At 51.8% G+C, this 25,894-nt stretch overlaps 2 protein-coding genes across 15 annotated transcripts in view; one reads left to right on the forward strand and one right to left on the reverse strand.

Moving 5' to 3' along the window:
* Positions 1-28: 28 nt before the first annotated feature.
* Positions 29-10,445, forward strand: LOC139328528 (ankyrin repeat and BTB/POZ domain-containing protein 2-like). Its single transcript, XM_070958275.1, has 17 exons — positions 29-911; positions 4,582-4,731; positions 5,761-5,968; positions 6,560-6,712; positions 6,805-6,970; positions 7,060-7,149; positions 7,303-7,404; positions 7,492-7,588; positions 7,665-7,791; positions 8,086-8,318; positions 8,446-8,624; positions 8,854-8,959; positions 9,035-9,137; positions 9,331-9,403; positions 9,486-9,554; positions 9,840-9,953; positions 10,063-10,445. The coding sequence occupies exons 1-17, from the start codon at positions 29-31 to the stop codon at positions 10,291-10,293; spliced, it is 3,084 nt and encodes a 1,027-aa protein (XP_070814376.1). The 3' UTR covers positions 10,294-10,445.
* A 1,304-nt stretch (positions 10,446-11,749) lies between these two features.
* LOC139332249 (serine/threonine-protein kinase BRSK2-like) overlaps positions 11,750-25,894 on the reverse strand; it is a 95,852-nt gene continuing 81,707 nt past the window's right edge. For 4 of the 14 annotated variants that reach the window (XM_070964113.1, XM_070964087.1, XM_070964105.1 and 1 more), the window contains 8 exons: positions 23,334-23,394; positions 20,672-20,879; positions 20,150-20,198; positions 19,598-19,721; positions 18,997-19,177; positions 18,592-18,684; positions 15,715-15,756; positions 11,750-14,136 (listed from right to left, as the gene is read on the reverse strand). In XM_070964113.1, the coding sequence (XP_070820214.1) occupies positions 13,910-14,136; positions 15,715-15,756; positions 18,592-18,684; positions 18,997-19,177; positions 19,598-19,721; positions 20,150-20,198; positions 20,672-20,879; positions 23,334-23,394 (985 nt within the window). In that variant the 3' untranslated portion in view covers positions 11,750-13,909. Of the gene's footprint in view, positions 14,137-15,714; positions 15,757-18,591; positions 18,685-18,996; positions 19,178-19,597; positions 19,722-20,149; positions 20,199-20,671; positions 21,330-23,333; positions 23,395-25,894 lie in introns of all 14 variants that reach the window. The other 10 variants (XM_070964058.1, XM_070964018.1, XM_070964047.1 and 7 more) reach the window with 5 other exon arrangements.

Raw genomic sequence — 25,894 nt, forward strand, 5'->3', positions numbered from 1 at the left:
CAGAGCGTAGAAGGAGTCCCTCTGCATCATGTCCAGCGGAGTTTTGGTGAAAGCCCTGGAGGACCTGAGCCTGGATTCAGGCTATGTGCCCGGGGATCCGTGCCCGTCCCTCAGCCTGTCCTCCTCCGGGAGGTCGGCGCAGTCTCAGGCGCACTCGTGCACTCCACACCGGGGTACCTGGTGGCAGCACGCCGGCTCCCTGTACAGCAGGAACGGCAGCTGGGACACGGTGAGCACGCTGCCGGAGGACGCGGCGGACATCCTGGCGAAGTGCCCCTGCCTGCCCGAGCTGGAGGACTATCCCTGGACCGAGCAGGAGCTGTGGGAAGTCGTGGGTCGAGTCGCCGGTTCGGATGCGTCTTTCACCGGAGAGGCTGTCCACCGGCTGTCCGTTGTGCTCCGGAGGGCGCTGGTGCGGGTCTCCCGGGAGGCGCAGCGGCTGAGTGAGCTCCACAGGCGGTGCACGCGTCTGGAGGTCCAGAGCGCAGTGAGGCTGGTGCTGAGCTGGGGTTTGGCCGAGAAGTGCATCTCCTCCGCGGTGAAGGCGGTTTCCCTGCACTGCATGAGCTCCGGGGACGACGCGCGTCAGCGGAGCAAGTCGTCTCGCTGCGGGCTGACTCTCTCCGTGGGCCGCTTCTTCAGGTGGATGGTGGAAACACGCGTGTCGGTGCGCGTTCACGAGTACGCCGCCGTCTGCCTGGCGGCCAGCGTGGAGAGTTTGATGGAGGAGGTGGTCGGACGGGCGCTGCAGGCGGCGAGGCTGACCGCGGAGGAGGAGGAGGAGCGGGTCGGCGGGCTCACCTGCTGCCCGGTGACCGTGGAGCTGCTGGAGGGAGCCGTCAACAACGACGCGGAGCTGTGGGGACTCCTGCAGGTCTACGAGCATCTGATCTGCGGCAAAAATGCCAACGGTGAGTTCAAGTACCTCAACACAATTTCTTTAAAGGAAAACTTCATCCTTAACATCAGCACATCTGGAGATACGAGCTCAGTCACATTCCAGCACTTGGATCTGCTCACATCTATTTCACATCATTTAAAATTGAATTACACTCATTTTTATCTTATTTTCGGATAAATAAACTTAAACTTACAGCTTGAACTTTACAAACTGTTCATATGAAAGTGCAGATCAGCACTTTAGACCAGTGTTGGTTTTATGACTTTAGGAGAAACTTTACTCAGATTTTAGCTTTGATTGCAGAGACACAGAGACACAGAGACGCAGAGACACAGAGACACGCTTCTGGTGGGAGAAATATGTTGTGTGAAATGTCACATGTCCCTCAGTGAAAACACTCACGGTCCATCGGCCAGAAAACACGTGTGTTTGAATCCACATGTGACTGGATGTGTCCGAGTCTGACAGGAGCCACAGGAGAAGCGTCCCGGTCCTGTCCTGTCGTCCCTCTTTGACTCCTGCTGCAGCTTGTGTTTAAATGTAAAGTCAGTGAAAGCTGCTGTGAGGCTGGGGGGGGGGACTGACCCCACCCTGGAAGAGCTGCTCTGCTCCCCACAGAGCTGAAGACTAAATCCCTTCAAACTGATAATAGCAGATAATTAACAGCAGGTCAAGAAGTCTGGCAAACCCTGGAGGATGTGACGGGAAACCCCTCAGACAGGAAAAGGGCATTTTGGGTAATAACGGACACGGAAGTGAAAGATGGTCTCTGATAAACGTCTGCAGTGAGACGCCCTCTGGGACACTGACTGGGTGAGAGAGACACGTCCTGCTCTGAATAACAGAATGAACGTGACGTCGTCACACCTGTGGGCGACGTCGGCTCACCTGTCGGCCTCACCTGCACGCCTCTGGACTGCGGCAGGAAGCTGGTGCAGACTCCACAGAGCCGAGACGGCGTTTCAGAGCTGAACTCCGCCGGTTGAGGAAGCCGGTGTGACGTGATTGAACTCAAAGGACCTGATTGTTTTGGTGAAACATCAGAGAAAACGTTGTTTATAAAAAAGGAAAATGCATCTGTAGAAATCCAAAACACCTCTCAGCCTCCAGCCCAGTGCATGCTGGGATATCCCTCTCCCACGAGAGCGAACAGGAAGTAGCGGGTGCAGTAAACGAGCGAGTGTTGTTGACCTCTGACCCCCACAGGCGACACAAAGGAGCTCTCATTCCCGCTCGGGCTGCAGGCGCGAGGTTCACGCCGGCTCGGCCGAACAAACCGCCGCCGTGGCCTCTGTCCGCTGCTCGTCATGTGGTCGTCGCCCTCAGCTCGCCACGTTCAGTGCTCAGAGCTCAGATTAGAGAGGAAGCAGCGAGTAATCCTACACTCTGTGTGTGCCTCAAACGTCACATGATGTTATCTCCATCTGTCCTTCATAATCAGGAGGAGGAGGAGGCTGCAGTTGTTTCTCGTCTGATGAAGAAACTGAACATTGATTTGAGGTTAATGATTCTCGCGCCTCTTTGATTAACGGACGTCCGTCTCAGGAGGCCTTTCTGGGCGTCCACACAGACGTGATCGGCCTCCGCTCTGTCGTCAGTGGCTCTGTGTTCAGGTCTGTGAAGCCGACTGTGTCCACAGCGTCCAGACGTCCCGCCCACAGGTTTTAACCAGATTACGCTAACAAAACAGCGTCTTCCCGCCAATTCTGCCCGCCTGCGTGACATGACCCCGGGAGCTCTGTGAAGACTTTGTTGACTCCAGCTCGACCTCTTCTGCGTGTGGTCTTTGGGTCGACGGCCTCGTTTCTCTTCAGTCGCTCGGCCTGAAATCGTGCTGACGGCTTTCTGTTCGGCAGAGGACGCTTTTGTCTTTCGTCCTGACCGACCTCGACCTCGTCCACGCCTGCCGCAGCGGCTGAAGGATGAAGACGGCCTGTCGAAGTATCATGGTCCTGCATCACGGCCCGTTTGTCCCCGTGTCTGCTCAGGCTTTACTCTTACACATCAGGTTTTTACTGATGTGACTTGATAAAACACAAAAAATCATACTTTTTATTTATTTATTTATTTATTTATTTTTGACATTTTCAGCTCTGCTGCTCTGTGAAGCTCAGTGCATGAACAACACGTCAGTTCTGATCGAGATCAGGACTCTGTTTGCTCTCTTGGTCTCAGTTTAGACTCTGCTGAGGTGGTCTTGACCTCCAGCACACACACACACACACACACACACACACACACACACACACACACACACACACACACACCTTGGCTCTGTGGTTGTGTTGTCTCAGCCAAACACTTGCAGCATTATACCACGCAGCAGAAAAGAGCTGCTGTTTGCAGGTACGGTGACTGTGCTTCTGTTTTCATTTGGCGCACACACACACACACACACACACACACACACACACACACACACACACACACACTGAGGATGCAGTTGCAGACTTGGGGGTCGTTAAGCGTCATGTTTTTATTCAGCCACACACACACACACACACACACACACACACACACACACACACACACACACACAGAGGAGAGTCAAAGGAAATGACTTAATCACTCATGACTCTGGATGTAAGCAGCCAGTGTTAGAGCTGAGGTGTGTGTGCGTGCGTGTGTGTGTGTGTGCGTGTGTGTGTCACAGGTAGCATTAGAGAACAGTGATTTGTGCTTTGTCCGCTGCAGACTGGTCTCCTGTTGTGGACTCATGAATAGATGCTTGTTCAGCTCAGCAATCTGCATCAATTATCTGACACACTCGCTTCTTTCTTCCACACAAAAGCCCACTTTCAGACGGCCGGAGTGTTTTCCAGGCCGAGCGATGAAGCTGTTCGATCCTGTGTGAAACAGACGGCTCGAGGTCGGCTCTCCGCGGGCCGGCCTTCACAAAATCCTTCTTGGTTCAGTGTTAAAACATCAGTTTTGTTTGCACACATCGAGCTGACAGGAAGGAGACAGCGGCATGAAGCCGAGGGTCAGATGATGATGATGATGATGATGAAGAAGAAGAGAGTGTTTTCACACATGATGAGCAGTTGAGGTTGAATCCCTCTTATGCATCTGCTGCTCGAGGCTTCAGTGTTTTTGTCCTCGCTGAAGCTGTTTCCATTGTGGGAAGATCAGGAGTCAGCAAATACCCGATTCAGCAGGCCACAATGGACGTGTGTGTGTGTGTGTGTGTGTGTGTGTGTGTGTGTGTGTGTGTGTGTGTGTGTGTGTGTGTGTGTGTGTGTGTGTGTGTGTGTGTGTGTGTGTGTGTTTTGACTATCAGAGACTTGGACTCACAGCAGTTTCAGTGGTTTCCAGTGAAAAAAGCACCCAAACACCACCAGAGACGTCTCAAATGACACAGAGCTCGTCTCCATTGTCCCTCCATGTGCTCAGTCGTTAGCACAGTTAGCACAGTTAGCACCATTAGCACTGTTAGCACAGTTAGCACAGTTAGCACCATTAGCACTGTTAGCACATGCAGACATCTGATTATCTGCACTCATAATAAACATCAGCTGTGCATTGAGACGCTAACGCTGCAGGAGTGATTTGAAACTTTGGATGCTTTGATCGTATTTATTGATCGATTTATGCAAATTTCATCCACCAAAGTGATGGAGCGACCTGTGTGTGTGTGTGTGTGTGTGTGTGTGTGTGTGTGTGTGTGTGTGTGTTTTCAGGTGAGCTGTCGCTGCCAGCCCATGTCAGCCCGTACACCAAGGTTCCCGAGGACTCGATGGAGAGCAGGGAGGACGCCTACATCCAGCTGGAGCTGCGAACGCTGGAGCAGGCTCTCCTCGCCACCTGTGTGGGCAGCATCGCCGAGCTCAGTAAGTGTGTGTGTGTGTGTGCGTGTGTGTGTGTGTGTGTGTTTAAAGTGTGTCGGCCTCCTGGGACACATCGTTAGACGCTGCCAGCTCCCCCTCGGTTACATAACAAACTGTGGCTTGTATCCAGAAAACAAGGGCACCTTCACACCCTCCAGGCCACCGTAGCTCGTTATCTGAACACTCGTTACGCAGAGAGAATAAAAGACGTCTGTTCCTTCGCCCGTCTGATGACTTCAGCTCGCCGTGGTCTGTGTTTCACTGAGTGAATTTAGATTATTTCTGTTTACTGAAGAGATTTTTGTCTGAACTGGTTTGTGACATGAAACGCAGGCGGAGGGCAAGAAGTGGAAACCACTGTGGACACGATGGAGGACAGTCCAGGTTTAGATGAAATTATGAGAGAAAGGTACAAACAATCAGAACATATGTTGGATGTGACCTTTATGTGATGAAGAGGAGCCATTTTATACCTGAACTGAGCGACTTCCTGTTAGCGGTTGGGTCCACGCCCTCGGCCCAAAGCGCTCCAGATGACTGTCGTTTATTAAATGTACGATATTTACGTTCAGCTGATGTGAAACCGCTAACGCTGATTTAACAAGTATTTGTCACGTTGCTCGTAGCTGCTTAATTTAGATTTAAAACCAAAGCTAATGTCGCACCATTTCCACCGTTAGCCGCCTCGCCTCCTCGCGACCGCAGACGGTTTACGAAACACGATAAAAGCTCCTCGTGGTTTCTTGGTTCAAAACATCAGCTTTTTGAGCGTTTATAGTGCAGAAAATCACTTCCTGTCCTCCATCTGCAGCTCGCACCACAACAAAAGAGCGACATCATCTGCAAACAGCCTGTTTTAAAGAAAGAGAAATGGTCGCTCATGAAATCATGTTTATTAGCTCACGCGTGGAGCTGTGCTAACAGCGTTAGCCAGGACAACGCTCACAGTCACAGCTGTCGCTCAGAGTTAAAGCGCTCGTGCTCATTGGACGACAGCGGTCACGTGATCTTCACCTTCTGCTCCTCCTGCAGGTGATCTGGTGTCTCGAGCGATGCGTCACATGCAGCGTCTGCGCAGCTCGAGCCCGTCCGACAGCCCGGCCCGCTCGGCCAATCAGATGTCGGTATCCTGGGCCCCCGACGCCCTGCGGACGCTCTACTACTTCCTGTCCAGCCCACAGATGGAGTCGCTGGAAAATCCAAACCTGGAGCCTCCGAGCATGGAGCTGAGCAGAGAGAGGTGTGTGTGTGTGTGTGTGTGTGTGTGTGTGTGTGTGTGTGTGTGTGTGTGTGTGTGTGTGTGTGTGTGTGTGTGTGTGTGTGTGTGTGTGTGTGTGTGTGTGTGTGTGTGTGTGTGTGTGTGTGTGTGTGTGTGTGTCGGCGGCAGAATGGAGGATGAACAGCTTCAGGTTTGGTGTGAAACCTTTAAAAAAACTCAGTTGACTCACTGTGTTTCTTCATCTTTCAGCTGCAGCTCAGAGTCTTCATCAGCTTCAGACGTGACAGCAGAGCAAATCTGACCCGCTGATGAATGCTGGGAAAAACACCTGATGATGATGATGATGATGATGATTATTATTATTATCATCATCATCATCACTGATTTTATTTTTTCCTCCAGCTTTGAGTGTGTTTGGTTAAAAAAATAGAGAAAGATGGATTTCAGATTTAATGTTTTTATGAAAAGAATCAAACTTTATTCAGACTCCATGAATCTAAACAGTCAAACAATTTACTGGATTAAAAAATCCTGAAAAATCTGTGAAAGACTCACAGAGTTAATCAGAGCGAGCAGAAACAGGATGAACGACGGCTTCTGCGCCTCCTCCAGGCCGTTCCTGCTCCTCCCTCCTCTCATGGAGTGGATCCGCGTCGCCGTGGTGCACGCCGAACATCGCCGCAGCCTATTGGTGGACAGCGATGATGTCAGACAGACGGCCAGGCAGCTCCTCCCGGGATTGGACTGTGAGCCCAGACAGCTGAAGTGAGGAGCCAATCGGCAGCCAGTCGGCAGCACGTGCGTGACTCAGAGCGTCTGATGATGCAGAACCAGGCTGAGCTTCTGTCTGCCTGCAGGTCCGAGTGCTGCTTCCAGTCCTGGAGGTGTGTGGACGCTGAAGCTGCTTCGGCGAAGTTCCGGCTGGGTTTGGGCTTCAGGATGCTGTCGTGCGGCCGAGCAGATCTGGTCCATCAGGCCACGCGGCTGCTGGGGGACGAGGGGGTGAACGCCACGGACGACCAGGTGAGGGGCGTGGCCTCCTGCTCACGGGTTATTTTGACGTATGTTTGTGCGAGCGGCTGATCCGAAGGTTTGACGCTCTGCTCCTGCAGGGGATGACTCCTCTGATGTACTCCTCAGCCGCCGGAGATGAAGCTCTGGTGCAGATGCTCATAGAAGCTGGAGCTCACCTGGACCTGCAGGTAAACACGCAGCTGCCGACTCAGCTGGAGAGCCCAGGTCACAGCTGGTTAGAGCAGTTGCATTGTGGGAACTCGCCTTCCTTACGGGGACAAGATCGTCAATGGAAACGTGCGTGTGTGTGTGTGTGTGTGTGTGTGCGTGCATGCATGCAGGTCCCAGGCTGCTCTGGCAGACACCCCTCGGTTCACCCCGGCACTCGGCGCTGGGTGGCGCTGACGTTCGCCGTGCTGCACAGTCACCTGTCTGTGGCTCAGGTGAGTGCTGACACACGTCAGGTTCAAACATGGCGGCTCGATAGAAGACGCTCGGCTAAACTGTCTCCAACGGCGTCGTCTCCTCAGCTGCTGCTGGAGGCCGGAGCTGACGTGGAGGGAGGAGCCCTGCTGGACGGCCAGGAGAGCTCGGCCGAGACGCCGCTGCAGCTGGCTGCTGCTGCAGGTACCTGCTTACTGAACACCTGAGCGCGTTTGGTCACATCGACGCCTGCGTGTGTTCACCGTCTTCATCTTCTCAGGCTACTACGAGATGGTCAGCTTGCTGCTGTCGCACGGAGCCGACCCTCTGCTCAGAGTGCATCATGGGAACTCACCGCTGTGCGAGGACATGAACTGCTTCAGCTACGCTGCAGCACACGGACACAGGTGAGACGTTTGTCCCACCTTTAAAGTAATGTTTGTCCGTAGGACTGTTCTTCAAAACCAGTGTTATAAAAAGGTGAGACAGGCCTCCTGTCAATCATCTGCATGCAGCGCTGCACCTGTAGAACGTCGCTCTGATCTTTGAAGCAGAGGGCGGCTCAGCCTCACAGGTGAGCTGGAGCTTCAGGCGCTCACACAGGTGCACACCTGAAGTCCAGGATCCTGCAGGTGTTTCTCCTGTGACGTGGATCAGGATGCCGGCTCGCCTCATTCAAGCCTTTTTGTTTTCGTCTCCAGGAACGTCCTCAGGAGGCTGCTGCTGCAGCCACAGCACAGGAAGGAGGACATCCTGTCCCTGGAGGAGATCCTGGCCGAAGGCGTGGAGGAGCCCGACCGCGACGCAAAAGCTGCAGACTCCCCGAGTCCAGTTCCCAGACTGTGTAGGGCCCGCATGAAGGCCCTGCAGCAGGCGGCCTATTACAGCGCAGAGCACGGCTACCTGGACGTTAGCATGGAGCTCAGAGAGATGGGTGAGACGGAGAGTCCGCGTCATGCTTTGATTGGTTGATTGAAATCTAAACCAATCACGTCACACGTTTATATGGAAACACATAGTCTAGTCCAGCTGTCCAACTGTCCCTCTGCTGCTGCGTCCAGGTGTCCCCTGGAGGCTGCACACCTGGCTGCAGTCTCTCCACAGAGCCCAGCAGCTGTGCAGGGACAAAGCCACCGTCTCCCTCCTCGCAGAGTTCCCCTCCATCAGGACGGAGGACTACGGCCCCGAGCTCGTCTCCACAGGCGTCCCGCTCATGTTCAGCATGTTAGAGAGCAGCAAGGTACGGCTGAGTGTCCCTCTGTGTCTGCGGCGCCGAGCGACGTCTTCATCAGTCCTCCTGAAACATGTCTTCTGTCTGCAACCTGAGTGGATATCTTTAGTTTTTATTAGTGACAGCTGTCAGTCTCTGAGTCTGTCTTCAGTCTCTGGGTCTTTGAGTCTCTGAGTCTCTGAGTGTGTCTTCAGGCTCTGAGCCTCCGTCTGGACTTCCTGTCCCTCTTCCTCTGCAGGACTACGTGATAACCAAGCGGCTGGCGTCCGTGTTGTCTCACTGCTACGGCGGCGTTCCCGTTCCTCCCGTCCCGCCCGTGGACGTCGCTCTGTCCACGCAGCTAGGTAAGCCACCGCCGGAGTCATGTGACCTTCCGCTGAGGATGAACACCTGAAGGACGCCTGCTCGTCTGTCCTCAGATATTCACTTCCTGAACAACCGGGAGATGTCGGACGTGACGTTCGTGGTGGACGGCCGTCCGTTCTTCGCTCACCGGGTGCTGCTGCTGTCGGCGTCTGAACGGTCTGATCCGACTTATTGTCATTCTTAAAATATTACGTTCTGATAGACAAAACTTAAGATTAAAAAAAAGAAGTCATGATGAGGAAGAAACGCAGTGTCTCATCTTCATCTCAGCTGACCAGAGTGTTCTTTAAACTTTTAAAGAAACACATTCAAAATGCGTCCTAAACGTCGCTCTCTGCTCTGACGTCAGCTTTCGACAGATGCTCTGCGACTCCCCCGACGACGTCATCCACGTCAGTCACATGACCTACAGCACCTTCCAGGTAGGACGCGCTCGCCGTCTGTCCTCTGGTGTGACCTTTGCTCCGTCAGCGGGTGGATGCTGACGTGTGTTTTCCTCTGCAGATGATGATGAAGTCTCTGTACTGCGGGGGGACAGAGGGACTGACCGTCTCACACTCTGAGGCCACGAAGGTAAAAGCACTCACCTGCCGCAGGTGCAGACGTCTGCGTCCACCTGTCAGATCATTGCGACGCTGATATTTCAGCCTGTATGAAGCTCCATCAGTGGACGCTTCGCCTGCTCCTTGTTTCTAATTACAACCAGATCAGGACGTCTGACAGTCCCACAGCGCCACCGTGAGACCAGCGCGCCGCACCGCACTCACGCTCACATCAGTCAATTCCTGTTTCCTTCTCGTCTTCCTCTGACTTCTGAAATATTTGCGGCTCTTCTCGACGTCTCTGTCTGTCCTTCAGCTGCTGCCCGCCGCCTCGTACTTCCAGCTCAGAGGTCTGCAGAGAAGCTGTGAGATGAAGCTGTCCCAGAGTCTGACGGTGGACGCCGCCGTCAGCGTCTACCTGACGGCGCAGGTACGACGACGCTTCAGAGCGCTGAAATCCTCTCGTCTGGTTTCTTCTTCCTGCTCGTGCTCACGAGGACGTGTCTTCTGTCTGCAGCTCATCCGTCTCTCTCTTTCAGCGCCTCGGAGCAGCTGAACTCTGCAGGTTTTGTGAAGGATTCTTCCTGCAGAACATGGACCGGCTCCTGGACCGGGAGGACTTCCACCGCCTGCTGCTGGGCGCCGCGGGTCGGGAGGCGCTCTGCCCGGGGACGAGCGCCCGGGACAGGGACCCGCCGGTCCTGCTGAGGGTTCTGGAGGCCGCGCTGGTCCACAGACTGTCCGTCCTCCACGCTGCGTGTCGGGGGTAGAGGACGGAGCAGGTTGATGTCTCGACGGCGTTCAGACACACCGCTTTGAGTTTGAGAAAGAAGCCATAAACTGTTTTTACCTTCGTCTTGTGAGGAAGAGTAGGACACAGAACAGGCGGTCATTGATCCGATTTATTGATCCGGACACAAGCCATGATCGACCAAAGACGTCAGTCATCAGGTGACATTTTTCACTGGAAATTGAACGAGGCTTCAGTTTCTTTGACGTCATTGATGCTCTTATCATTTCTTTTTGAAATCAATCACTGCTCTGATCAGTTATCAGTGTTATGGAGGTTTCACGGTTGATCAGATCTCATGTTTTACCTGTAAAGATCAGGTCGGGTCAGATGTTCTGACACACCTGAGCCTGAAACTCTGTTTGTAGTTCAGTTAATATCTGTAGATCTGTCGTTTAGGAAGGTGACTGTGAGCTGAGAGCTGCTGGTCTGTGAGAGCTGAGAGCTGCTGGTCTGTGGAGAAGCTTTCAAACAGCATTCAGTCTGTACAATAAAAAAATTAGTAAATATGATGTGGGGAAAAACATTTTAAGGTGCTTTGAGCTACGCTGGTGGTTTAAAGTCATTTTAGTTCCTGTCGTCAATCTGTGCTCAGTTTACAGTCTAACTTTTCACATGATGTTAGCGTTTGTTAGCTCTGGCTAATTAGCTGACGGAGCTAAGAGGCTAAAACTTAGAGGTTCAGAACACAAATGAGCTGATGAACCACGAACAAGACGTGGAAACGTAAGAGCAGCAGCACAGTGAAGGCTCGTTAGTGTACGACCTGGAAATAAAAGTCTCATTTTAAAAAAACACCGGGCCAAGCAGCACAGAGGCGGGACATGAAGATGTGAGGAGGATGTGATTGGTTCGTTTAATGCAAGGTGACAGTCGTCCTCAGAGGGCTTTTCGAAATCCAAGATGGCGCCGCGGACGGCTGCCTCTGTGTGTTGGTGCGCGTTGTTTTAATTTATGTTTGAACTGAAAAAACAGACTGTGCTTCTGGTAATAGTATTTTTTAATAGATCTGTCATGCGCCAACTTCAGCAAAACAAATTCCTCGTATGTCTAAAATCGTACTTTGCAATAAAACGTTTTCTGACTGATTCTTTTCCTTATGTGTAAAACAAAATCATGCTAATGAGCTAACGCTAAGCTAACTCTGCCTTTGGTTTCTCCTGTTGGTAGGCAGCTGTATTAGCTGGGGATGCTAACGTTAGTGGCTAACATGAGAGCAGAGGGACATGTCGGCTCTGGTTTTGGTCTTCAGGACATTAGAATAAATGGACAAACCTGCCAAACTGTGGACACCGACTGTCCCTCATACAGCTTCAGCTGGCTCTGGTGGATAACTGCCTTCACAGAGAAGACATCTGCACGCAGACCACCAGTCAAACATGTTCATATTTCTGTGAATAAACGTCTCAATAACCCCCAGAAACGAGCACCAGCTCCAAAGTCAACAGATTTATTTCCTTTAGCACTGAAGTTGTTCACAGTAACATCACAAGGGAATACATTGCCAGTGGTTATCCTGCTCTGAAGTAGCGCTCCGAGTCCGTTCTGTGTGCTCTGGATTCCCCCAGTAGAAAAAGAGGAAAGCGAACAATGAAAGGTATTGCTTTAATTTTCTCTCTGATAACCCAACGCCCACCCGGCCGACCGGTAGAGAGCTCCCTCTTCGAGAGAATGAGTAAGGAGGATGCATTGCACGGTTACTGTGAGTACACAGTACGAGAGAAGAGGGGAGGGGGCGAGAGGACGGCGAAGGAAACCCAAAAGGTCCAAAAAGAATCAAACCCAAAGAAACGCACATAAAGAACGGAAATACATAAAGAGTGGAGAGAAAAAGGGGACGGGAGAACAATTCCAACGACGACATGCAAAGAAAAGACGAATGCTGAACATGCAAACAAGCGCACGAGGTCGAAGCTAAGAGAAGGAATCCCCTCGTTTTTTAAATAAGCTTGTCGGAAAACTCGGCTTATTTACAGAAAGTTTGGTGAGATCTGAGTCATCGCACACGAGGGGAGGAAGGAGCCGACGGTTATCAACGAAGGGTCTGTTCCTCTCGGAGAGGCTACGTCTACATTCTTAAATTACAGTAAATCATTTTCCAACGTATATTACAAGATTTCTGTGGGCGAAAAGAGGACGAACGCTTCAGTGATCAATAACTTAAACATGACAAAAATATCTTAAATAATTTGACCTTAAGAAACATTCTCTACATCTCTCATATAAATAACGGAGAATAAATTAATAACAAAAAAATGGCAAAATACAATAAAGTACAAAAATATACACAGCAGTTCAATATTGTAAAAAAAAAAAAAAAAAAAAAATCAGAGTGAAAATTAAAAATGGTGGAACTGAACCCAGATCTGTTCACTCGTCAAAAGTGCAAAAGGAAAAGGAGACATTTGGTGGACGGCCTGGTCACAGCCGGACGGGGACGGACGGCCAAATGTTAGCGCTCGTTCTGCTTCCTGTTTCCTCACAGCTAGCGGGCTCGCTAACTGTGAGCGCACCGCCGTGCTAACAGCGGCACAGCAGTGAGCATTCATTTATGCTAACAAGCTAACAGCTAACTTTCTGCAGCGCTACGGCCCCGTCAAGTTCAGCGCTGCGCAGGCGGCGGCTTCTCATTGGTCGAGGCGATTCCATTGGAACGAACTGATGGGACCGTTCGGCTGTGAGCAGGCCGGCGCACGAACACAAAACATGGCGACAGGTCTGGAACAGAAAGTCACGACTACACGTTTTGTACATACGGAACATTTTTTCATCTGTACAACAGAATAGATCATTCATTTATGTAACACCGCCCCCCACCCCCCCAACCCCCTGCCCCCCCCATCACAGAGCGAGCTTCCAAATCCTGTCGTTCACAAAGAAAGACGACATGAAGAAGAAGTACAATCCGGCCAGAGTCCGTCCGTCCGTCCGCCGCCACTTCCTGTTTGTGTGCAAGTCACTACATCCCGCAGAGAGAAGCCATGTTTGAATACAGAGTGTGTGTGTGTGTGTGTGTGTGTGTGTGTGTGTGTGTGTGTGTGTGTGTGTGTGTGTGTGTGTGTGTGTGTTCTTATGTACATGTGGGAGGAAGAGGAGTGTGTGTGTTTGTGTGTGTGTGCAGATTGACAAACATCACTGTCTTAAGGCTTTTTTTCTTTTTACAACTCTTCTGAGACGTGTCTGTGTTTGGTCTGCTGGGGGGGGGGCTGTGAGGTGAGGCGGGTAAGGGGGGGCCCTCTGTCTCTTCTTCGGTTTGGGACTCTCTTGGCGGTGGCAGGTCTGGAGGAGCCGCCGAGGTTAATAGTTATTATGGATGATCCCTGGTGGCAGAGACAAGTCAAGCCGTCACACACGTGAGGAGGACAGACACCCACCGAAAGACCCCCGAGGACACAGAGGGACAGAAGGCGGGGACAACAAAGCTACATCTGCTACTTATTGTAAAATACTGTTAAACTGAAAGCCATTCCCGTCAGACAGTACAAAAGTTATTGGCAAAAAGTGGGTTTCAGTCGTAGCTAAAGGGCGAAGTCGGCGGCGTCTGTCCGCCGCCGGGACCCGAAACGCCGTCTCTACTCATGCACAGCTACCGCTCCTTAAGGTTGTTCCTGCGTCCTGCTGCCGGCGGCCGTCTTTGTTTTGTCTTTGCCGCCGGGGGGGCATTTAGAGTCATTGGGCAGGGGCTGGTTGGGCTTGCTGCTGGGGGCATGCTTGGCGGGGGAGCTAGGCGTGGCGGGGGCGCCGGGGGGGTGGGACGCTTGGATGTTCTTCTCGTCTGAAAAAAGCTGTTTAATTACGTCAAAGAAGTTACTCAACGGGCTGCCTACACAGATGGGAAGAAAAGAAGAAACAGAGAGAGAGAACAAACAACAGATGAGCAATGAGGTTAACGGGAGGAGAGGAGGAGGTGATGGAGGGGTGAGAGCAGGAGCGGAGCTGGAGGAAAGGAGACTCTGAGGCCGGGGGGGCGGGGGGGGGCAGGGGGAGGGTTTGGTCAGGGAGGGAGAGGAGGCGCCACGTCTCAAACAGAGACTTAACATGAGCGCGAGGCCCGAGTCTCAGTTTCCTCTGCTGAGGAGGAGAGCCGCCGGGAGGCGGGAAGACAGACCGACAGGAGGCGGCGAGGAGGAGCAGAGCGCTGCCAGACGAGAGGACGGCGGCTCAGCGGGCTCAGTTCAGGAGCGCAAAGCTACATTTAAAAGCTGCACAGGAAGTAGATCGAGAGTTTGAGGCGGCGCTCAGACTGAAAGACGTTCACCTCGAGCCAGAACTCAAAAATACACCAGAAGTATATTCACTTCAAGTATTTCTATTTATTCACAGTAAACTGATCAGCACAGCTCGGTGTGCAGGTCAGGCTAACTGGCTAACGGCTAAAGCTTAGTGTTGAGGCTAGCAGCGCTGCTAGCTAACAGCTAACGTCGCTGCCTCTAAAAGCTCATGCTAACTTCCTGTTTCCTGTTGGTTTCACCTCCTCGCTCCTCTTTTAACGCAGAAATCTGCTCACGTCTCGGAGTCTTCAAAGCTCCCGTTGGCTCACCTTCATCATCAACATCCATCACAACAACACCCAGCATCCATCTGTTAGGACGAAGCTCGTCAGTGCTTTCAAACAGTCATGGGTGGAGAGGACATGCAACGACCAGCACGGTGCACACGTTAATCCACAGTCAGGGTTAGTGTTCAGACAGGGCGGCCCTTCGTCCCGCCCGGGCGCGTGTTGGTGTGATGACTTACCGCCGCTCCTCTTCGTCACCGCCATGCGGGCGTTTCTGCCGCCTGACGCCTCGTTCAGTGAATATGGAAAGTTTATGAGCAGGGAGGGGGGACAACCTGGTCAGGCTTTACCATGCAGAGGGTTACTCAGGTCAGTTAGGACACACACACACACACACACACACACACACACACACACACACACACACAAATTGTCCCTAAAAACCTGAAATAAGCTGCTGCTTCTTCGTGTGAGGGACGATGACTTGATGGATTTTAGAGGATTTCTTCTCAATTTTTTTACTTTTTATCATCGAGGACGTGATGAATAAATCTGTCTCATCCTGCTGTGACGTGTGAATCAGAGCTTCATCGATCAGTTATCAAACATTCTTCATCATCTTTGGACATGAAGGTCATTTTAATCACATGATCAGTGGACTGATGAGACGCTTATTGATTTTATTGCTGTGATCTTGTTCGCTAACAAACTTCACTCTTTGCACATCTCAGCAGCTCACACACACACACACACACACACACACACACACACACACACACACACACACACACACACTCGTGTTAGTGCAGACAGGGTGTGGGGGGGGCAGGCCTCCAGGACGGTGCCGTGTGTTAAAAGCCAGAGTTAAGTGTCTGCCGGCCGCTCCGGCCGCTCTGGTCTTACCACGCTTGGAGGATTTACTGGGCAAAGAGCGCTGAGAGCCATCTGAGAGCAGAGGACAGTGTGAGAAACACCAAGCGGCTCACTGAGGCCCAGTGCTTCATCTTCATCATCATCATCATCATCATCATCATCATCATCATCACCATCATCAAACAGCAGCAGCTCTCCTCAGCACCAGTTCAAAGGGTCAGTCCACACACGGCCATCGCTCAGCTCCAGAGCTGCTGTTTCCGTCTGACGAGCTCTGAGTGGACGGACGTCCTTCATCCTGCCCTCCTCTTATTATTCCCACGTTTGACTCGTTAAATCTGACGGTTTGTCTACAGGTCAAAAAGTCCTGCAGAGTTCTGACTAGAAATCGACCAATATGTTTTTTTCAGGGCCGATACCAATACCGATTGTTAGTAGTCGAGGAGGCCGATAACCGATATTTGGAGCTGATGCTCATTTGCAGTAAAAGTGGAAATATTGGCGTCAAAATTCTGAGTTTAAATGCCTTTAAGCATATGTTTATTAAACAGCTTTTCAGATTTGCAACATATTAAAGTTTTTTTTTATCTGACAATAAACATCTTTGTTTCAAAATTCTTTTCTACAGTGAATAAAACAAAGATAAATAAAATGTGTACAGAAATGTGAGTCTCAAATCGATTAGTAGTCCCAGACTGTGGTGCTGCTCAATTGAAACATATATCTGCTCTCTGGAGCTTCTTCACTCACAAAACATCCACTCAGGACCGCTCGCCGACGCTTCGTCACAGACGGTTTGTGGAGAGGACGTTAACCGAACGACTGCCAACCAGAAACCGATTAAACTGACCAACTTAAGGTTGGAGGTTTGGGCTGAGACTCCAGACAGCAGCGTTTGAGTTAGCTTTGGGCTAGCAGCTAATGCTACTGATGCACATCTGTCAGTCTGACACGTGACAGGAAAAGTTCAGGAGACTGTGGGAGGCTGAACACTGACTGTGGAAGACGCGACCCTTTGAAGCTCATCTGCTGCTGCATCCACACACACACACACACACACACACACACACACACACACACACACACACACACACACACACACACACACACACACACACACACACACACACACACACACACACACACACACACACACACACACACACAGACCATCAGGTTCAGAGCTGTTAGCGTTCAGTTTCATCCAACATGCAGATTTCTGAGGCAGCAGATCAGCAAACACAACACATGCTTTCATCTCAGCTGACCCAGAACCAGCAGCACACACGCCGTCTGGCGCCCAGAGGCCAGGCGGCGCATGTGTGCGGTTCTGGAGCGGCTTCATTCAGCATGCGAGTCATTCAGTCCATCCCAGCGGCGTCAGAGTGAAGCTGTGAATGACGAGAAGCAGGGTGGATGAAGGCAGGCCAGAGGACGCAGAGACACAGCAGACAGGTGGAGATGTGGGTTATTAGCACATCCACACAGTGGGGGTGACTGAGGTGCATACAGTGATAACAGTTCCCATCTGTGGCAGTGACTGGCCAGACTGGTCCCACTGGTTCACCGTGTTTAAAAGATAGTTTGGACTTTCTGTCGTTGGAGCTTTTCCAGCTAAACAGCGACTCACAGAACAGGCGGAACGGAGTTTAACCACAGGACCCTCAACGAGAAGCTGTCAGCAGCAGTGCTCTTATTTTGAAAAGCACTGAATTTTCTGTCTGCCAATAAGAGGAGAGATAATAACGTCATCGGTGGGAAAAATATGTGCATATATGAGAATCTGCAGCGTGTCGGAAAAGTCCGACATCGAACATCCCGAGCTTCCATCCACCGTCTGCAGCTGGAGTCTGGGTTTAGTTTGAGTTCAGCATCGAGCAGATGGCCGCTGGGGGGTGAAGCCAGCTTCACCTTAAAGTGACGAGAAACACAAGCCGCCTGTCAACGTTTCCTGTGGCTGTTTGACAATAAAGTTAGAAAATCAGAATATATTTAACTGAGAAACACATGCAGGAAGTGTTGAGCTAACGAAGATAAGCCTTTCTGCTGCTGCGTTTGTTGTTCTGGAGTCACTGTCTGTCTGGAGGTCAAAGGTCAGGACTTCAGTTATGAATTTAATATTCTTGTTAATAAATATTAAAAAGTCCAAACTGCAGGTCGAGCTCACTGTGGTGGAGCAGTGTGACGGACGGTTGTAGTCGCCCTGACTCACCACTAGAGGGGACCATTATCAAGTAAATAACTACAGATGGACAGAAACACCACGGCGTCACAGGGACAAACAGAAGAGACAGAGACAACTGGAGGACACACAGTCACTCTTTCTTTTCTTCCATATTTCAGAAGCGTCCGTCTCTCTATAGGCAGCCCAAAACATCCGATCACATCCAGCACATTTCACGGGTTTGTGTGTTTATGTGGCGCTTTATGCTAAAAAGTGTGAATGAATCCTAAACCTGGACACTTCTCTCACTCGTCCACACACAAACGCCGAAATGTTGGACTGCAGCAGCTCGTCCACACGTGCGGACGCAAACATCCCGAGCGGCTGCGTTTCTGCTGAGTCAGCCGAGGATGAATTACACTCTGATGTGCAGCTGCTGCAATCGGCGCCGCAGAGCTCCCTGAAAACCTGGACCGTGTCCTGTGTGTGTGTGTGTGTGTGTGTGCGCGTGTGTGTGCGTGCACGCCATGGTATGTAGCAGAGACATGCGCGTGGAGATGTCGTGTGCTAAAAGCGGTGCCGAGCCGAGCCGAGCCGAGCTGAGGTGGGCCGCGGGCGTGGCTGTGCTGTGAGGAGTGCCAGGATGCCAGGAGGGAAGAGGGAGGCTGTGAGGAGGAGGAGGAGGAGGAGGAGGAGGAGGAAGGGGGCATAGGCGTGGGCGGGTGGCGAGGGACTCCACTTACCAGAGATCTGGGGCTGCACGCCGGGCTGGTCGTTGGAGCTGAGCAGCTGGGCCTGGATGGTCTCCACCACGCGCTTGAAACGTCGGCTGGGACCTGAGGAGGAAGAGACGCAGCTTCGTTAGGTTTGGTTACAGCGTCGAGCGGACATTGCTGTGTTTAGGACACAGGACGTCTTCTGAGGCAGAGCTGGAGTCCTTTCTCTAAAACCTGACACCTGTCCTGATGATGGAGGCTGATGATGAGCGAGTGATGAAGGACCTGATGAGGTTTTTACAACCAAACTCTCCATAAAGCTGAAGTTTTAATGAATGAGCATCATGAAGACGAGGGACGCTGCCTGAGACTGCCTTCTGTGTGTCCAAACATGAAACGACTGTCCAATGAGAATGAGAAGACTCTTCTTACCTGACAGCAGGGTGAAGGTGACGGAGTAGATGCCGTTGTCCTTGGTGGCGCTGGTGCTCTCGGTGTAGGTGATGTCCACCTGGAACTTCACCGGCTTCTGGAAAACCGTGGGACCGGCTGTGGACTTGTACTCCGCCCGGAAACTGGTCTGAGAGATGACGCTGTGGCTGAGACTGGGAATCTGAGAGAGGACAGCCACAGTCAGCGGACTCCGAGTCGGAGACAACACAGAGAAACAGCTTCTGTGTCGGTAAAGATGGCGGCGTGGACAACAGAGACAGAGACAGAGACAGAGACAGAGACAGAGACGGGAGGAGGAGGAGGCGCTGTGCTGGATCTGTTGCATCTGAACACGTCACCATGTTTCCAGCGTCAACGTCGATGTTGACAGCGAGACGTGAACAGACAGCAGTCTGCTGCACATGTCTGTCCACTGGAGGACACGTGGACTGACAATACAAACATAAAGTCACACTGAAGTCTCGGAAAGCGTTCCTTCATCACTGAAAGAAGATTAAAACGGAACATCAGAAACGAGAGAAGATGAGAGCAGAGGACGTACGGAGGCTGAGACCGAAGGACGTGAGAGGAGGACACTTACGGAGAGGAAGGCGTGGACGATGTCCGCCTTGATGGAGCTGAGAGGTTTGTCTCGGATCACGATGAAGATCTGCTCCTCCTTCTCCAGGTTGATGAAGTTCCCAAACCAGGACTTCTTAGCCAGCCTGCAGGGGGACACAGACAGGACAGACATCAGCTGGGTTCGTCCACAACAACGTCCACCTAAGGACGTTTTGAAGGAGCTCAAACAGTTATTTAGAGTCAGAAAAGTCTTGTCCAGGTCACAGAAGACAAACTTCAGTCTGAACAAACGTCCAGCTAAGCTAATTAGCTTCTGATTGGCTGATTAAATGAACAAACAGCTGCAGTGTTTGTACTGCTCATCTTTTATGATGTCATTCTCACTGTGTATTATTATTCAGCCTGTATTACTGACTGTTTTCTCCAATTATCCTCAGAATTACAACACAAAACAATTTCCAGCAGTTAGCAGTTTCCAGCACTGCAGGTTAGCACACTGAAGCAGAGGATGTCTGTTAAAACGGCCTTTTTCTGGCCGGACTCTGGTGCGGCGCGCTGCAGCGTTACTCACTCTGGAGAAGAGTCTGGAGTTAGACTGGACATGTCCTCCTGGGTGGGAACTGTGGACATAAAGGTCAGAGGTCACAGAGTTAAGATCTAAATATAAGCTGTCAGAGTAAATGAGATCATCTGGTCTCATCGTGGCTCCGCTCAGTTTGTCTGGAGGGATTTCACGCTATCACACCAGCTACAGGAAAACTCTCTAACGTCAGACAAACGCTAAATTTTCCACTGGCTGTAATGAGATCAGTATCTCGTACGCGACACGGCCGGAGGCTGCTGGGTCTCCTGATCAGGCTGGAAGCAGGTGAAGCGTTAAAAAGCTCCATTAAGAGTAAAGAGATGATTCATATCGTCGCTCTGAGCTGCAGTTTGATGCACAAACAGCTGAGCTGCATCGATTCTCACTCAGATAAGAGTCACATAATATCCCAGAGATCTGATCTGAATAAAGCACAGCCAGAGGGATCCCACCCCGCCCCCTGCCTCCACCCCTCCCACCCCGCCTCCACCCCGCCCCCACCCCTCCCACCTTGCATTTTCCTGCGGTGGAAGCGCGGCGAGCCCAGGAAGCTGTTCTTGATGGAGTTGAGGCGTGTCCTCCAGGGCATGCCCCCGATGGAGGGGCTGGGCGGCGGCGTCGGGCTGGGCGTGCCGGTCGGGCTGTCCTTGGGCGTGTGCACCGGGGTGCCTTTGGGGGTGGGGAGAGGGCTCCCTCTGGGGGAGGGGTGGGGAGTCACCTGCGTGATGGGGACAGATTTGCCGTTGTGGTCAGGGTGGAGGTGGTGGCGACGGCGGGGCGACATAGGAGGCACGGGGGAGAGGGGGATGGAGAGCTTGGGGGGGACGGTGAGGGGGGGGTGGCGTCTCACCCGGGGGCTGTTGGGTATGCAGGGAGCCAGAGGCTGGCTGGGCGTGGAGGGCTCAGATTTGGGGGTGGTGGGGGTCTGCGCTGTGTTGGGAAGGGGGTTGGACCTGGTGGTCTGCAGGGGCTTCTCAGACACTTTGGGCTTGGCGGGGAGGGTCTGAGTGCGGGGGTGCATGAGGGGAGACCCCATCTTTGGCTGGTAGGAGTTGGGCGTGCGCGGCCCCACCCCGTTAAGGCGGACCTCGGGGGAGTGGGTGGGGCTGCAGTTGGGGGACTGACACAGGTCTGGGGACTGGGGCGGGATGAAAAACCGTCGGTTGGGCTGCGATTGGTCATGCACCATCAGGCATGATGTCAGCCAATGAGAGAGCGAGGCCACGGCCAGGGGAGCAGCGCAGCCCAATAAAGGTTCATTCCATAAAAACACACACAGAGCAGGAAATAACACAGGAGCGTGGCAGATGGGTGGAGAGGTGGAGCAGGCAGGAAGTGGTGAGAGTGCAAGAAAGAAAGAAAAACAGAACATGCGATTAGCACAGTGATTAGCCAATCAGGAGGCAGCAGTGGAGCATTCATGACCCATTAACAGTAGGGATGCACCGAGATCAGAAGAGCTGGAAAACACCAGTTTCCTGTTTTTCTCTTTTCAACTTTTACTCCACAAACACATGAACGAGCTCTTTCTCTGCAGCAAATATGGAGGCCTGTGTTACTTTGACTCAACAGCGGCCACTGTGGCCACACCTGGTAATTACAGGCTGTAGATAAACTGAACTTCCCTTCATCTCGACAGTCACATTAAAACATTTTTATCAGGTGTTTGACTGAGAATGAGTCCACTGCTTTTATTGTTATGAAATGAACTTTTTGTTTGGAAGCTTTGGAGCTAAATCAGAGGGCGACAGGATCATCAGCGACACATCTTCCCACTTCCTTAAAATCAGGGTTTGAGCTGACAGAACTTCGGTGCATCCCTAATTACCAGCGAGTGAACCAGCTCGAAAGCTAACAGCTGTAGCTTCGCCCTCCACCCGGGAGCAGCCGGACGGCATGCACAGTGCTGATGCACGACGCTGTGGAATGAATGAGCAGATCGCTGATCAGACAGGTCAGGACGGTGTGAAGCCACCGCTGGACAAACTGCAGCAGCAGAGCAGACCTGAGGTCAGTCAGAGCGTGTGTGAAGACTGGACACGAGGTCGAACTCTCTGTTGTTTCAGTGTTAGCGAACCAATCACAAAGCTAACTCCATGGACCTCATGCAAGAACCTTAGAAGTCATGTAAGCTCTGCAGGGACAATGCTAACAGTGACGTCTTCTCATTTCTCTGGTCCTTTAATGCAACTTCTGACACTGCTGACTTTGCTACGCTCGAGTAACATCATCGGAGATCAAACCCGACGAGGGCGTCGCGTATGCTAACACTCAAATATCACAGGTCCAGGGAGTCTGAAGGAAACCTCACAGGAAAGAGGTTTAGAGAACGTTCTTGCATGAGATCCACTGACTTTAATCGTCATTAAAAAGTTCAACAAATCAGCAGTCGGGCAGATAAGAAGTGCTCTGAGTGATAAATCGATGAGGTTCATGATGGAGGAAAGGTTTCTGCATGAGAGCGAGCGTGCTGCTGACAGCTGCACAGTTCACCTCTCTGTTCTTTACCCGAGTGACGGATCGACGCTCCGGCTGAATCTGCGGCTGCATGCCAATCTGTCTGCGTGGACATTAAATCACCGGATCTCATCTGGAGCTCGCCGCTCGGCCTCCGATGGATCCGGTCCCGCTTCATCTAAAGCTCTGTGACGTACAGTGAGCCGCTCACGTGGAGGCCGGGTGACCTTGACTGGAGGCCGCTGCATCAGACTGTGTTAGCGTTAGCTACGAGCTAAGTGGCTGCAAAGGTACAAGTTACCCGAACTCTGACCACTAGCTTAGCTTCTCATGCGTTCAGCTCAGTGATTATTATTAGCTCTAGAGGAGTTTCAGGGCCAGTTTCAGATAACTGGTTTAACTGGGGTTTGTTTACAGCCTGTGCTCTGCTCGCCCTGAGCTGAAGGACTAAACTGCAGAACAAACCCAGACTTCATGTTTTCAGGTAAAGGTGCGCTCATTGGTCCGTTCCTGACGTCACGACTTGCTACTTGGCTCTTTGACGATCTCATTGGCTCATCTGTACATCAGACAGGCTGCGATGAAGCTCACAGTGGTGTGTATGAGCTGTGATGAATGGATACCTGTGTGCGAGCGTCACAACGTGCCAGCAGAGGCTGGCCAGTGAGGTGCATTGTGGGAAACCAGCGAGTGCACGGGAAGGACAGAGACTTACCCTGGGACTGCTGAGAGGACTGGTGGACAGGCCGGAGGACGCTCCGCTGATCGACCGCGATCTAGACACACACAAAGTCAGATCAGTAGGCAGAAAGACGCGCTGCCGCACACACTGCACAACACACACACACACACACACACACACACAGGTACACACAAAGCCCCGAACCCGCGTGTGTGCAGATCAGCAGGTCCTTTTTCTAATAACGATGTATGACCTGATCTTTGGCGTCTCACTTCATTTATCATGTTAATCTGCAGCTTTATGGAGCTTTACAGTGCGTCCAGTTGAAAATGTTGGACGTCCATATGACGACGCCGCTGAGCAGGACAGCCTGCGGAGGCTTTCTGTCCCCACTGTCCGTCCAGGACGTTAGCTCGTCTGTGGCTAACGCAGGCAGAGATCCCTGTTAGCATTTACTAACTCTCAGACACGAGCCGCATCCTGGCTTCAGGTCTGTGAATAGTTCAGACATGTCAGCGGTATACCGCACACACACACGCACACACACGCATGCACACGCACGCACGCATGCATGTGCGCGCACACACATCTGCTGCAAAATTCATTAGCATCATTTCTCTTCTTCTTTTCATGAGCTTTTCCATTTTTCATTTACAAATCATTAACTTTTCATATCTCCCTCTTTCTTTCTCTCTCTCCCTCTCACACACACACACACACACACACACACACACACACACACACACACACACACACACACACACACACACACACACACACACACACACACACACACTCTTTTAGCAAAAAGCACACAGGCCTGCTGATGTATTTGAAGACTCGGGGATTTAATTGTCCGTAGACAATTTGGCTTTGTTGGAAGTGAAAAATGAAAACAGTAAATCATAATTAAATATGCTTGAAGACACACACACACACACACACACACACACACACACACACACACACACACACACACACACACACAGAGGAGGGATGACATTACTGGCGTTGCATTCACTGTCGTGGTCGTAGCAGACGACTTCACAGTCCTCTCTGAACCCATTAAAGTGCTTCGTGCTGATTTTCTTCCTTTCTAATTTCCGCCTCTGTTCTTTCCCATCGTGTTGTAAAGGTGTCGTTTGTGTTCGTACATCTGTGCAACGTCAAGAACGTTAACAGCATCAAATCCCAGTTTAACGATGCGGTCAGAGGACTTGTTGTTTCATTAACAGGAACCGAGTGAAGCTAAAAACTGTTGCGTTGCTAAAAATTAGCTGTTTGATCTACAGCAGGCTGCGGGAGAGCGAACATGGACGAAGCCGCTCCGGGCTAAACCCGCCGCTGTACGCTGCGGCGACTGTCACTCAGCCGACGACTAAAAGCTTTACGTGTTGTTAAAAACGAGCAAAGAGAAGAAATTCAGACTGAAAAGCTTTTAGAGGAGAGAGGTGGTGTTACTCCGACAGCAGCTCACAGGAGGAGGCTGAGCGTCTGTCGGGACTACTTTCAGCGGCGGATGAATCCATGTTTGGTGCTGCAGTGTGTGTATGGGACTGAGGCTCACTGATGTGTTTTTAGTGGAGCTCAGTGGCTCAGAGGAAGAAGATCTATCAGCCTGCGATCCACACTGAGCTTCAGCTGGTTTGGTTTTCTTCATCAGGGAAAGGTCACATGACCACACGGATCAGAGCCTCGTCACGCGCACCTGAGCGGCCTGCTTCCTGCAGACGCACCGCGGACTCCTTCACGCTGAGGAAGAGTCCGGCGCTCCATTAACGACGAAGAGGAGGCTCTCCACGCAGAGGAGCTCCCTTTAACACGCAGCTCATTAACTGTGACACCCATCCAGTCCTCGATCAGCAGGCTGGTGCCGGCGAGTCTTTGAAATGTGAAAATTAATTCTCGCTTGGTGGTTGGCGATGAACGCGAGAGAAGGAGCGTCAGAGGAGAGCGTTTTACGGATCTCCCCAATTAGATGAGGAGCGAGATAAAGGCCGATTCAGAGGGAGCGGAGCCTCCTGTTTGTGCTCCATCTGCATGCACAGCAATTAATTTATGCTAATCTCCATCAGGGCCGCGGATACATCGAAAAACACAACGCAAGGTCAGCCACACAGGGAGGCTGGAGAGCACCAGGCGATGAAACGACCCCCCCATGCCACAAACAAATGTAAACACACACAAACACACACAGGCAGGGACGGCGAGGAGTGAGGATGGGAGGAAGGAGGGCGAGAGAGAGGAGGAAACAGAAAAGTTGACCTAAAAATCCTCCTCAGCCCCGAGGGGGGAGCGTCAGGGAGGGGGGGGGAGGTGTGCTGGAGCTCCCACAGCGAGTACAGCGAGATACTGGTACACACTGGTACACAGTACTACACACAGATACTGACGTACTGACACACTGGTCTGGATCTGATCTAACGCTGATACTCTGATCAAACTCAGGAGGGAGCCGAACGTCACGGCGGCCGCTGCGTGAGCGCGCGATGCAGCCGGCACTGGTTTGATCCCAGTGCGCTCAAACTGGTCCAATGAAGTTCAAACAGCTCTGATACGTTACAGCGCTGATTCTTGGGAATTTGGATGAAAAT

Source organism: Chaetodon trifascialis, chromosome 1 (assembly GCF_039877785.1).
Source record: "Chaetodon trifascialis isolate fChaTrf1 chromosome 1, fChaTrf1.hap1, whole genome shotgun sequence".
Classification (NCBI taxonomy): Eukaryota; Metazoa; Chordata; class Actinopteri; order Chaetodontiformes; family Chaetodontidae; genus Chaetodon; species Chaetodon trifascialis.